This window comes from Etheostoma cragini, chromosome 19 (assembly GCF_013103735.1).
Source record: "Etheostoma cragini isolate CJK2018 chromosome 19, CSU_Ecrag_1.0, whole genome shotgun sequence".
In the NCBI taxonomy this organism is placed as follows: Eukaryota; Metazoa; Chordata; class Actinopteri; order Perciformes; family Percidae; genus Etheostoma; species Etheostoma cragini.
Window position 1 is genome coordinate 5,433,520 of NC_048425.1, and position 12,697 is coordinate 5,446,216.

Sequence of the window (12,697 nt, forward strand, 5' to 3'; positions counted from 1 at the left end):
CTGTGTCTTAGGCTGTTGACAGGTGGGCAGTTCTAAGACACTTTGATAAGTATGAGCTGAGAGGTAAGAAGAGCAGGAAGGTCAGGTGTTTAATTAGTTTAACAAGTCTTACAGTCTTGGCTGTCATTCTCCTTTGCTTTAAATAGAATCCACCCACATAAACAATGTTTGTTATTAGAGGCTGGATGAGAGTTAGTGTTAATAAGTGACAGACAGTTTTAGATCCCTTTTAACATCCTGTTGTTGTTTATCTCAAGTCAAATCCAGTTACATGCTATGTCAAGCCGGTTTATTAAAAGTAATCTCACCTTTATCTCAATGTTGCCCACTTTGGTGGTTGATCGTATGAGTGGTCGACCCACCATGGCAGGGAAGATGTGATCTGGGAAGTTGGATCCAGCAAAACCACACTTGACAAACTGGGGAGGGATGTGAGAGTGAAACACATTAGCAGATTTTTTTCTGTACGTGTGAATAAAGTTCTCGTTTTAATGTATTGACTAAAACTAAAAGTATATCCCTGAATCAATGGAGAACTTTTGTATTCCTGCACTAAAGCCTTTTGTTATGCATAATTTCCAGTTTATATATCTGTTTCATTCAGTTTAATCCGGCACTAGACTTAAACTGCAGGAAACTGTCCCAGAATGTATTATCAATTATGCATTTACCAGATTTTTTATCAGGCAATGCAAATGCAATTTCATTAACTTTTGTAAAAGAATGTGTAATAATTTATTTAGCAAGGACAGGGAAATACAAGCTGTTACATTGCTTTTAAATGGCCTGCAATTCACTGCTGCTCCCCAGCCTATCATGACAACACCTCATACTGTAGTGTCTCAACTTGTCTTTGGGGCCATAGACACATTCTTTAGCCTGGAGGGATGCAATACATTCCAAGCACAGGCAAACAACTAGGATACAAATAGGATTCTGACTGCAGGTATGGTTCAAAAATCATGTTTGTCCTAACACATATCAACATTTGCATGCCACAACACTACATTGAGCCACTTCTGACGTTTGAGTATCTCAAATCTCATTTCCTCATTTTTGTCCAATAGTTGCTCATTTCAAAGCATCACAACCATTTATGGCTGTGTGTGTGCACATTGGAGGCAGAGTGACAAGTCCAGACAGATGTAGATTCAAGGCTGCAGTATGCACACAGGTTCACACCCTTCAGATGTTAAACAAACACATGATCCTGATGCAATTGTTGAACTTTTTAGAGTAACCACTTTAAAATGAAATCCATGTTTCACACAGCCGGTGCAGGTTGCATTAAAAAAACAATGTGACAGGTTGAAGATAACACAATAATAATACAAACTTAAAATGTACTGGAAGATAAGAAAGACAATAAGCAGTGCAGTTAATAGGCTGTCTAGCTGGTGTATGGCACAATATGGATACTGTTTGACTTACCCCTGTCCCATTGTCGCAGACCACCACTTTTCTCCCCGCGCTGTCCATACTTAAACAATGAAGATTTTCACCTCTGTCAGTAAAGGGGTCTGACTAACAAATGACAAATTCAAGAATAATGCGCATGGATTTAGCAGTGACTACAACTGACAGGTAAGCAGAAGTCTTCTTGCTACTCCTCCCAGTGTGGGCGGGATTGCCAAATGTATGATCATCCATTTTCTGTGGTTAGAGAAGTGGGGGGGACCTACTAAACACTTCTTTGAAGGAAACAGGTAGTGGTTTAAATGAAGCATTTACAGTTTTTTTTAATGTTGACATTTCCTTAGACTGCTCATTTTCAAGTTCCACACAAACATAAAAACACTAAAGAAGAAATGTACATGCTTATTTTATTTCATTTTGATGTGATGAAATTATAAAACTAATTAAAATATGTAGTCTTATTAAGCTCCGTAAGTTATTTTTACATAGGACTAAACCATGGAATAATAATTTTTTTTTTTTAATTGTCCATGCACTTTTAAGTTTGTATGTTTTCTAACTTGCTTCAAATTTTGTATTACTCTTTGATGGTATGTATTGAAAAAGACATAAAATTGTCTTTCTGCCCCTTGTTTTCTAGCATTGGCCTTCAAAAAAAAAGAAGCTCTATGTCACTTCCGGCTGCCATCTTTTGTTTTGTTCCGCAAACAGATGCAACAGGTTGCTACTAGCTAGGTAATTTCTCCACTGTGCAGCAGAAGCAACGCTTTTACGTTCTAGCTGGGTTGACGACTATTTTTAAAACCTTGGAAATGTCCTTAAAACAGAGGTAAGTGAATTTTTTAAAAGTGTGGCTTGAGTGTTATTCATAAGAGAAACATGCTAATGACTTGACAGTAGTTTGCAGTATTAGCTCAGATGGCTAACTTGTATGCTAATCATCAGTGCAAAAGTTTTAAATGTGAAAATGTGATTACACAAGAAATAAACTAACGGTATTGCTGTATTCTTAGTGAAAAGCTCGGATAAAACCATTGTAACGTTACTCTAGCTAACGTTAGCTACTCTACAACAAAGTTAGCTGTTAAATTAGCCGCTAAACATGTTCAGTAATTTAAACCAGCAGTAAAGGAGCCAGATAATTTTCTAAGGAGACGTAAACAGAGTTTATAGGAGCGTGAATATTGGAATCAGATTCATGAGGTGACCAAAAACTGAATACCAATGTTGCTCTTTGTCTGCTGGATATTTACATAGTTTGCTAACATGTGGATTGAAACTGGAAAGGAATAGACCTTTTTTACTGCATACATTTTGACTTTCCAACACAGGTGTACCCAGCCATCGTTAATGTCATTACCTACACGTGTGCTTTTCCTGCTTTGACATTTTGTGAAGAGGGCCATGACTACAGTGGAATAATATGTGGTATTTTCTGACATAGTGTGCTAGAGTAACGTTCCTGTGTCATTAGTCATTAGTTTTGCATGGACTCAGTTTAAGTTCAGGGGTGCCATTACAGTTTGTAATTAGAGTATTTGCAATTGTAGCTCTGCTTTCGTCTCAGCTTGTTAGTTAATGTAAATGTAAGTTCAGACCCAGGATTTATTTTGATCTGAATTGACACAGATTGTGTTCTATGTTGTCGACCCTTACCTTCAGTGGACTTGGTGACGACATAATCAACAACAAAAACACAACACCCCTTGCAAGTTTAAACTGGAGGTGATTGAAATGTTAGGATTTACAATAAATCTCAGAACATGAATAAGAAATACTTTTCTAGTGAAACATAACGCAATTGCAATAAAAAAAATTGGATTGTTGGATTAATCCATGCAGCACAATTGTGTTTTCCTTTTTTTCCTTCTTTTTTAAAGGATTATTTTCAGGGCTTTTTATGGCCTTTCATCAACAGGACAGCTTAAAGAGAGGAAAGAGAAGAGAGGGAGACGACGACAACAACATGCAGCAAAGGGCAACAGGTCAGATTCGAATCCGGGCCGCTGCCAAGGACTCAGCCTACGTGGGGCCCACACTCTACTGGGTAAGCTACATGTTTCCCCACGATTGTGCTTTCTACCCTATGCCATTTAAAGCTTTATTGCCAACACGGGTCCATAGTACACATCATTCAGTATAAAAAGGTGATTCAAAAATACGTAATTCCATATTCGCCTATAGGTAATACAGGCTATTGCACCAATGTTGTCTTAATCTAGAAGTTAATCTATAACAGCTTTTCAAAGGTCTGACTAGGGCTTCAATGATATGGTTCTCTGACTTGTCCAGACAACACAGAAAACTAAACATCAGTTGTCTTAAGAGTACCTCACAGGTTGGCGCTCTAGCGGACACAAACAACTGACTGGCACTATGCCACCTATGTGGCCCTTATGTTCATCAAGCCAATTTGGGGATTCTCTCTCAGTTAAAGTGAAGGCAACATTGTACTGTATGGACTGTATATGGCCCATAATACGAGTTCTATCACATTTCATTGCTCTACTGCATTAGTACACTTTTGATCTTATAAATACAGTTGGTCAGTATTACTTTGGATAAAAATAGGTTCATTTATTTACATCAAACATTTACAAAATACATATTTATATTGAAATGCAGTATTGTTGTGTGAGAAATGATGGTTGTAAAAAAGACAGCAAACAGTAGGCCTATGTCGTTTTGACATGAGGACACAATCATATCCGACTAGGTCTCACTGTTCTCGAATGTAATAGGCACATTGAGTTAAGACTGATTAGTGCTTTACATTCTCGCTGTCTCATCTTTTCTGTTTCAGCTCCTGCAGGAATTTATCAGAGCAGCTCAGGAGCGTTTACAAAAACCCTACATATTTTAAACAGTAACAAAAAGAGACGTGAACAGGTAAAACACAGCTGGTAACACAATTCATTGTATTTTAAGCAGCACATTTGCATCATTAGTTACATAAAGACTGTCTTATGTTATTTGTTTTGCATTGTAAAAGAGTGATGCCCTTAGTTCCTTTTTAAGGCAGTGACATATTTTGAACAGGTCACTCACTATGTTTACATGCACATTATAACCTGATTACTCTGAATAACAGTATTAAGGTAATAATAATGCAATTTTTAAAAGTTTACATTGTTTGCCTTTTACTAGTGCCATTAAAAGGTGAGTTTTGGACATCTATTCAAACCGTTTAAGTTTTTGATCAAATACATTGAGCTATGGAGCAAAAGTCTAGGTTATGCTTATGCCTATTGTGTAACTTAATGTTTTATTGCTTGCATGGCACTTTACAAAGTTGGCAAATTGCTGTAATATGAAGATAAATAAGTTATTAATGTGCATGTAGATGTAGTTACATAGAGAATGACCTACTCAAGCCATTGTTTGTTGTGTCCTCACAATTTCCATACAAATGAATTATGTAGCTTAGATAGTAACCAGTATCAAAACTTGAAATATTAATATTCACATTATCTAAAGACCATGGTCAGCAGTAAACTAATTCATATAACAGTTGAGGTCATGTGCTTTTTTGAAGTGCATGTTTTTGTTTTTTTTGCATATCATTGCCGTACAATGTCTATTAACAACCACATCAAGTGGCTTCAACCTCCTCCCACTGAGAACACCTCCAGTGTGTCCACACAGACGGTTCAAGTGTCCTTATCTGAGTCTGATGAGAGATGTTGCTCCCGCCTCTGCATAGAGCAAGAGTCTTGATCATCTCAAGACTCGAACTCGCTGTCGCTGCTGACGGAGATCTCTGGGGTAGAGGCTCCTGTTCCTCTGCGCTCGTTCTCAGTGCTACAGTCGCTGGCCTCCGGGCTGCCTAGGTGGCGAGGGGAGGGAGGCAACAAGTGGGAGTGATGCCGGCGGTCCTGAAGGGAGCCATCAGGTGAGCTCCCAGAGGGCAGGAGGGAAGGCTCCTGCTGCATTCTGGGTGGAGGGAGAGATGAGATGAGAGTGGGGTCCCAGATTGGATTTTTTTATTTTATTTTATATTTTACATGTGGCAAAGCTGCAAAAATATCAGTTGTTTGCGTTTTAACAAACCATAACCTGTTATACCGAAGGCCAATTGGTGGTTCTTAATTCACAAAATGAATTTATAATCGTAAACAGCTAAATTAGATTTGCCATGTGCTTGATTTTCTTTCTCTTTTCTCCTTTTTATTCATAATCAGCATAATCTTGTAATTCTTGACATACCTGTTCTTTGCAGATGCAGCACGATCTCTTTGACGGCGGTTTTTGAACCAGTTGCCGACCTGTGTGGGTGTGAGCCCCGTGGCCTGTGCCAAGTGGCGTTTTCTGGACGGGTTGGGGTAGGGGTCTTGGAGGTACCACTCTCTCAACAAACTGCGAGTTCTTTCCTGGAAAACACAGAGAAATATATGGAATATTTAGGATATGCATATGTTGTATTACCCTTGATAAGTAGACAATACAAAGTACAATACTTTATTAGCGTGGAATAGCACTTTGAAAAGACACCATATGGTCTTTTGATATCCTATTAAACCACAATAATCATATCACTCTCATATGATGCTCAGTATAATCGCATTACTGGGTTTATGAATACAGTAGATGATTCTACAGTAGAAGTATACATAAGAATTTATAGCCACTAAATTGGATCATGTTAAGGGGCTTAATAGGCAGTTAGAGAGGCTGTCCCTCCTGAGGTTTGGCATTAAAGATTAACTACTCATATGAACAAACCCTGCTAGATGAGGGAGATCACACACATAAATACACATACCCAAGACGCAAGGTACATGCTTCTTTACCTTCCGACCTACACTATTTTATTATTATAATCTTTGAATCCTTTAAGTGCATTCCTCTCTTGTGAAATGTAGCGGTGTAATCATAACTTTAAGTGAAAACACTACTTCTTCTTTTTTTGTACACATTGTGCTTGCGCCAGTAATCTGCAGGTGATGCACTCCAAATGTTGCTCTTTGAACATGAAATAAATGTCTCAACATTGTCTCCTGAGGAAAAAAAAAAAAGTAGATACTAACTAAATTAGAATTAGATTCAACTTTAATGGGCCCCTGTGGGGAAATCAATGCAGCTGCCCACAGTAAATGTTACAGCAAGAAAATAGATTATAAAAAGAAAGTTGTGCTTTAGTGCAAATTTTAACAAAAAAACATATTAGACATACAGATAAATAAAATAAGTGTGACATCATTTATAAAGTTTTTTTCCAAAAATATAGCTATAGCCTATCATGTATGCGACAAATATGGGAATGACAAAAAACACTATTGAATGGACAAGATGCACATTAGTCGGTGCTAAAACTATTCGTTTTGGCATCTTTTGGAGCCATAATCAATTTGTCTGACATTGTTTAACAGTATGTCAAAGCATCAGAAAATAATGATCTCTGATCTTGCCACAGGCCACCATGTCTAAAGTAGCTTAGTCTTCACGGCAGAAGGATAACCACAGCTCTGACCATTATCATCTTAAGAGCTCAAATACCAGGCTGCTTAATGCATCAGGTTAAAAGCGACTGGTGGTCAAGTTTCCAAAGTTAAAATGCAGTTTCACATAATCTAAATGCATGTTATGGGGCCCGGATAAACGCCTAAAACATTACATTTTCGCCCCAAAACGATGGAACACGTGTGTTGTACCAAGCTCCGACTACATCAAACTTAAACAGACAGCCATGTAGGTTAAAGTATAGCACCACAGCACGTGTCACTACATTGTGTTTACCTTAAAGCAATGCGTCTTCTGCTCGCCGTCCCAGATGGTGCGGGGCAGGGGGAACTTCTTGCGGATCCGGTACTTCTCCACTGGGCCCAACGGCCGCCCTCGGAGCCTCTCCGCCTCTCTGTAGTGCGCGTCCAGCCACAGGTCTTGAAGCTTGGCGTGCGACTCGCGCGTAAACCTGTGGCTCTGTAGAATCTGGTAAAGACCCTCAAAGTTTCCCCCGTGGAAGGCGACCAGGGCTCTCGCTCGCATCACCGACTCGTGTCGGTTCAGCGCTTCCCCGGCGGAGCCAGGGACGGCGGCTGGAAGGGACCACAGGAACCTACCGAGGCGCTCAATGTCGCCGGTCTCCTCCAAGTTCTCGCAGACCCGAGCGACCTGGTCCGGTGTGAACATCGGCAGTGGGAACATCTCGGCTAGTTGCTTCTCAATAGCTCACCGAAAAGCTATGAAATGTTCACAAGGTGCATGAAATTATGTATCCAACCGTGCGTAACGCTCCGTGCGCTCACTGCCTGTTTCAAACGGTGGCAGGTTAATTGACACTCGCAGCATCTATCCGCTGCCTCTCTTATATAAGTGAGTTTTTCTTGGTATTCGGGGAAATGTTTAAGAGAAGCCCGTGCGCAGCTCCACGTTTCCAGGGTAGTGCCAAATAAAGAAAGAGGACACGGAGTCAACTTGTATTTATAGGTAGATACAATTAGCATCTCTGTAGTTGTTTTGAGAAGGATTAAACATCCCGACTATTAGCTTCTTAGTGGGGGGTAGTGTGTACAGAGGTGACTGGCAGATCAGCTTGTTTGGATTAGCCTGAGGATACACTGACTGCCAGGAATACTGCAGTGAGCAAACAAGCGAGGATATGGTTATTTGATAGGACGGATCTGGTGGAGCCGTGCCTCAGGAGGAGATGGTGAGGGAAGTAAATGTGGAGTGAGAGGTATCGCGCTACAGAAAAAAAAAAATAAAACAAACAAGAAAATGTAAGCAAATTCCTAGGAAATTAAGTCATTTTTGATTTTATTGATTAGTAAAAACTTAAAAGCCGTAATATGGAACAGTTGCTCTGCCACAGACTTAAATGCCAAATTAAATTGTGGGCTCATGGTCACGGAAATCGGAATCACAGTGTCTGGAAATTTGGACGAGAGGACGTCGGGTCACAATGCTGTAGTTATTCCCGAGCAAGTAATTATGACATTACTATGTAATTAAAACAGACATAGTTGCACCTAAAGATTATCCTCAGCGACCTCTTGCCAGGCCAAGACATGATAAAAACGCCCCTAGACATCGATGTACAGCGGGGCAACTCCAGGACAGGGAATTAATGATCTGCTGCCCAGTTCAATCCTTCTGATCTCAGTGCCTTAATAATGTTAGGATCATTTCCTTGTTAATCAGGTTAAGGATCCTGTAAGCATCTGTCAACTATAATGTAAACATGTTGCACTTCATTTACACATCATAGCTTAAAGGAAATACATTTATGTGACTTTCGCCAAGCATCAGTGGACCAAAGCCTGAATAAAGTATGTTAAGTTATAGATATTGAATTAACAATTTTCACAATAAACGCCTCTGGAGGCAGACATAGATTAAACCCTGGAGTGAATATGAGGCTTTGCATAGAGGTTGCAGTCAGGTGAAGGATCATCTGATTTAAAATAAGGCAAAGTGGCTTAACATCCTTCTAAAAATCTGTCTAGAATAAAATGTTGAGCCTGCCAGACACTGAGTGCTGATCTGTGAACATCTGGAGTCCCAAATTGTTTTATGCCTAATTAGAATTTTTTTTAAATTAAAATGTGAAGTCCATGAAAAAAAAAATTGTAATCACAAAAAAAAGTGAAGTCAATATGAGAATCGAATTAGGAGTCATTTTAGGACCTTTACTCACACCAGTTGTGTTTGTCGGTATAACATGTGTTCTGTTTAAAAAAATTATTTACTGATAGGAAGATGCATCAAGTTGGTCCTAAATGGATCAAATTGTTTTCAGTTTTTAAGCAATAGAAAAGGTTGTTTGGCCGTGTGAAGCAAGTTTTACTCCAAAAGAACAGTGTAATTATGACTGGCTTCATCTGACTGCGTCTTGCCTAATCGCTAATTATGACATTAGTCATAATGTCATAATCATATTAGTTAATACCGCAGTTAGAAAAAAACAGTTTCAAACAAGAAAATTATGTATAGTCTCAGTTTTGAATTGTTTAGTCAAGGATGTAACTAATATATTTATTAATCAAATGTTGTACCACTTTGTAAAATTATTTTCCTTATTGTTTAGTCAATTTTTTTTATATATATATATATATACATACATACAGTACTTTATTTTCATGACTATTTTCATTGTAGATTCTCACTGAAGGCATCAAAACTATGAATGAACACCTATGGAATTATGTACTTAACAAAAAAGTGTGAAATAACCAAAAACATGTCCTATATTCTAGTTTCTTCAAAGTAGCCACCCTTTGCTCTGATTACTGCTTTGCACTCTTGGCATTCTCTTGATGAGCTTCAAGAGGTAGTCACCTGAAATGTTTTCCCAACAGTCTTGAAGGAGTCAGATGCTCAGCACTTGTTGGTCCTTTTGCCTTCACTCTGCGGTCCAGCTCTCCCCAAACCATCTTGATTGGATTCATGTCCAGTGACTGCGGAGGTGCAGCACTCCAACACTCTCCTTCTTGGGGTCATTGTCCTGTTGAAAAGTAAATGCTGGTCCAACTAAAATGCAAACTGGATGGGATGTTGCATGTCACTGCAGGATGCTGTGGTAGCCATGTTGGTTCAGTTTGCCTTTAATTTGGATAAATCCCCAACATTGTTACCAGCAAAGCACCCCCACACCATCACACCTCCTCCTCCATGCTTCACGGTGGGAACCAGGCATGTAGAATCCATCCGGTCACCTTTTCTCCGTTGCACAAAGACACGGCGGTTGGAACCAAAGACCTTAAACTTGGACTCATCAGACCAAAGCACAGATTTCCACTGGTCTAATGTCCATTCCTTGTGTTTCTTGGCCCAAACAAATCTCTTCTGATTGTGGCCTCTCCTTAGCAGTGGTTTCCTAGCTGCTATTTGACCATGAAGGCCTGATTCACACAGTCTCCTCTTAACAGTTGTTCTAGAGATGTGTCTGCTGCTAGAACTCTGTGTGGTATTCATCCCGTCTCTAATCTTAGCTGCTGTTAACTTGCGATTTCTGAGGCTGGTGACTCGGATGAACTTATCCTCAGCAGCAGAGGCGAGGTGACTATTGGTCTCTTGGTCTTCCGGTTTGCGTTTAGCTGGACCATCTTTTATTTTTCTACAGGACAATGACCCCAAACACACCTCCAAGCTGTGTAAGAGCAATTTGACCAAGAACGAGAGTGTTGGAGTGCTGCACCTCCACAGTCCCCGGACCTGAACCCAATCGAGATGGTTTGGGGAGAGCTGGACCGCAGAGTGAAGGCAAAAGGACCAACAAGTGCTGAGCATCTCTGGGAACTCCTCCAAGACTGTTGGGAAACCATTTCAGGTGACTACCTCTTGAAGCTCATCAAGAGAAAGAGTTCAAAGCAGTAATCAGAGCAAAGGGTGGCTACTTTTGAAGAAACTAGAATATAAGAATTTTTTTCAGTTATTTCACACTTTTTTGTTAAGTACATAATTCCACATTTGTTCATTCATAGTTCTGATGCTCTCAATTATAATCTACAATGTAAATATGAAAATAAAGAAAATGCATTGAATTAGAAGGTGTGTACAAACTTGGCCTGTACTGTATATAGGAACCCCCCCCCCCACCACCATTCTACAAACACATATATAATCTGTTCATCCCATTGCTATCTTATTATTTATCCTGTTCTAACGGCTTGGGAGTACTTAAGCAGATTTTGGTTCAGTCTGACCTCAAAGTGTTAAACAGATTGGGTCGGGAGGGATTTAATGAAGGTGGTGTGGTGTGGTGTGGTGTGTGTGGTCAGTGGTGCAAAATGTCTGAAACTTGGAGGGGTTAGATTAACTGTGAGCATGATCTTCCCTGAGCTCATTTATCCCCTTCTGTGCTAAACAAGTGTGGCTGACACACACTCAATCACACCTACCCCCTCTTTCTTACATCCCAACAATCCCACCTAGTATTTTAATCTAGATTTAGGATCTAACACATATCAAATGATTTCTGCTAATGAAGTAATTCTATACGCTTTTTATACTCTAAACTCAACTGAACAGCATCCCAGGAACAGATTTGGAAAGCGTCCTCCGTGACTGATGCTGGAAGGATTAGTCGACTAGTTGACTGAAAATGTTTTTTTTTCAATTTCTAATTACTTGCTTAAAGTAATTTACCTAGTAGCCCACATATTTGCTCAAAACCTGAACAGATAAAAATAATCTCATTAGCCAACTCTGGCCTATTTACAGTGAGGTGGAAACTAATAATGTTAATTAATGTGCCCTGAAAATATATGAATGAATGAAACATATAAATAACTAAATAATTTAATTAAATAAATAAATAAATTTCAATTGCTCAGATGAGGGTTTTTTTCTTCTTCTTTTCTCTGTCTTATATTATTGTAAATTAAATTTGGGTTTTTGGGCTGCTGGTTGGATACCTTTGTTTTATATTTTTGTAACTTGTGGTAGGTTGAACTGTTTGTCAGAAAACAACATCTACACACACACACACACAAATACATATATACATACACACTATATATACAGTATGTTATATCTTTTACTGTGTCTTTGTAAAATAGAAAATCTGGACATCACTTATAATTGCTATTGATAATTTACCCCCTGCATAAGTGAATAAATGTGTAGCGCCAAGGCCATTTAAATGACATGTTTTCCCGTTACTGATGTCACAACATAACGACTGATAACATAGCATCACCTCTAACTGCTACTGTAATCATCTGCAACAATTTCGGGTAGACTTTTATTTTGAAATTGATTACAAAAATTGGTACTCTGTTTAACTTTAAACAACATAGAATTACAATATGGAACACTTTTCAGACAACGACATTACATTGACAAATATGAATGATGTGGTTGATAGATTCAACTATTCTGCCAAAGATATAAAAAGGACTGGGAAGAAATGCTCTGAGATTGACAATGTGGAAAGAAACCAAAACTCAATATTTTTTAAACTTAGTTTTAGAAAATAAAGAAAATACAGCTTTTGTAAGTAAAAGTATGAATACAACTTAAAAAAATTATAATTATATTAATATGATACTGGTAAAGAAAGTAATATATGGGATTGTAGATATACACACATATACTGTGTATAAAATGCAATATTGTAAAGTTTTTTTCTCTCCTTTTTACAACATACTGTTAAAAAAACAAAACAAATCTCAATCAAAATTCTCATCAACTCATCAGGTAAAAGACTTCTAAGTGACCTCAACTGAATCTAAATGTATGTACAACTGTTGAGATTATGCCTAGCTTCCATTATGTATACTCTGCACAGGCTTCTTCATTAGTGTAGGTTATGTTTACCATTGATTCAAGATCATCTAAT

The 12,697-nt window shown here is 38.6% G+C and overlaps 2 protein-coding genes and 1 long non-coding RNA gene across 3 annotated transcripts in view; 1 reads left to right on the forward strand and 2 right to left on the reverse strand.

Moving 5' to 3' along the window:
* Positions 1–1,640, reverse strand: part of zgc:101810 (uncharacterized protein LOC493612 homolog) — a 7,046-nt gene extending 5,406 nt beyond the window's left edge. The window contains exons 1-2 of the mRNA XM_034856451.1: positions 1,432–1,640; positions 309–419 (exon numbers count right to left, since the gene is read on the reverse strand). Of these exons, the coding sequence (XP_034712342.1) occupies positions 309–419; positions 1,432–1,479 (159 nt within the window). The 5' untranslated portion in view covers positions 1,480–1,640. The remainder of the gene's footprint in view (positions 1–308; positions 420–1,431) is intronic.
* A 2,328-nt stretch (positions 1,641–3,968) lies between these two features.
* six7 (SIX homeobox 7) lies at positions 3,969–7,794 on the reverse strand. Its single transcript, XM_034856356.1, has 3 exons — positions 7,153–7,794; positions 5,623–5,786; positions 3,969–5,349 (listed from the first exon to the last, which is right to left on the reverse strand). Exons 1-3 carry the CDS (start codon positions 7,558–7,560, stop codon positions 5,139–5,141), a joined length of 783 nt encoding a protein of 260 aa, XP_034712247.1. The 5' UTR covers positions 7,561–7,794; the 3' UTR covers positions 3,969–5,138.
* LOC117934590 overlaps positions 5,412–12,697 on the forward strand; it is a 31,622-nt gene continuing 24,336 nt past the window's right edge. The window contains exons 1-2 of the long non-coding RNA XR_004654514.1: positions 5,412–5,422; positions 10,409–10,413. This is a non-coding gene — a long non-coding RNA (uncharacterized LOC117934590). The remainder of the gene's footprint in view (positions 5,423–10,408; positions 10,414–12,697) is intronic.

Excerpts from the sequence above, each read along its gene's own strand:
- six7 (XM_034856356.1), bottom strand. The coding sequence starts at position 7,560 with ATGTTCCCACTGCCGATGTTCACACCGGACCAGGTCGCTCGGGTCTGC. Across the intron at positions 5,787-7,152 it reads AGAAGACGCATTGCTTTAAG|GAAAGAACTCGCAGTTTGTT; the intron begins GTAAACACAATG and ends TGTGTTTTCCAG. Across the intron at positions 5,350-5,622 it reads GCTGCATCTGCAAAGAACAG|AATGCAGCAGGAGCCTTCCC; the intron begins GTATGTCAAGAA and ends CCCTCCACCCAG.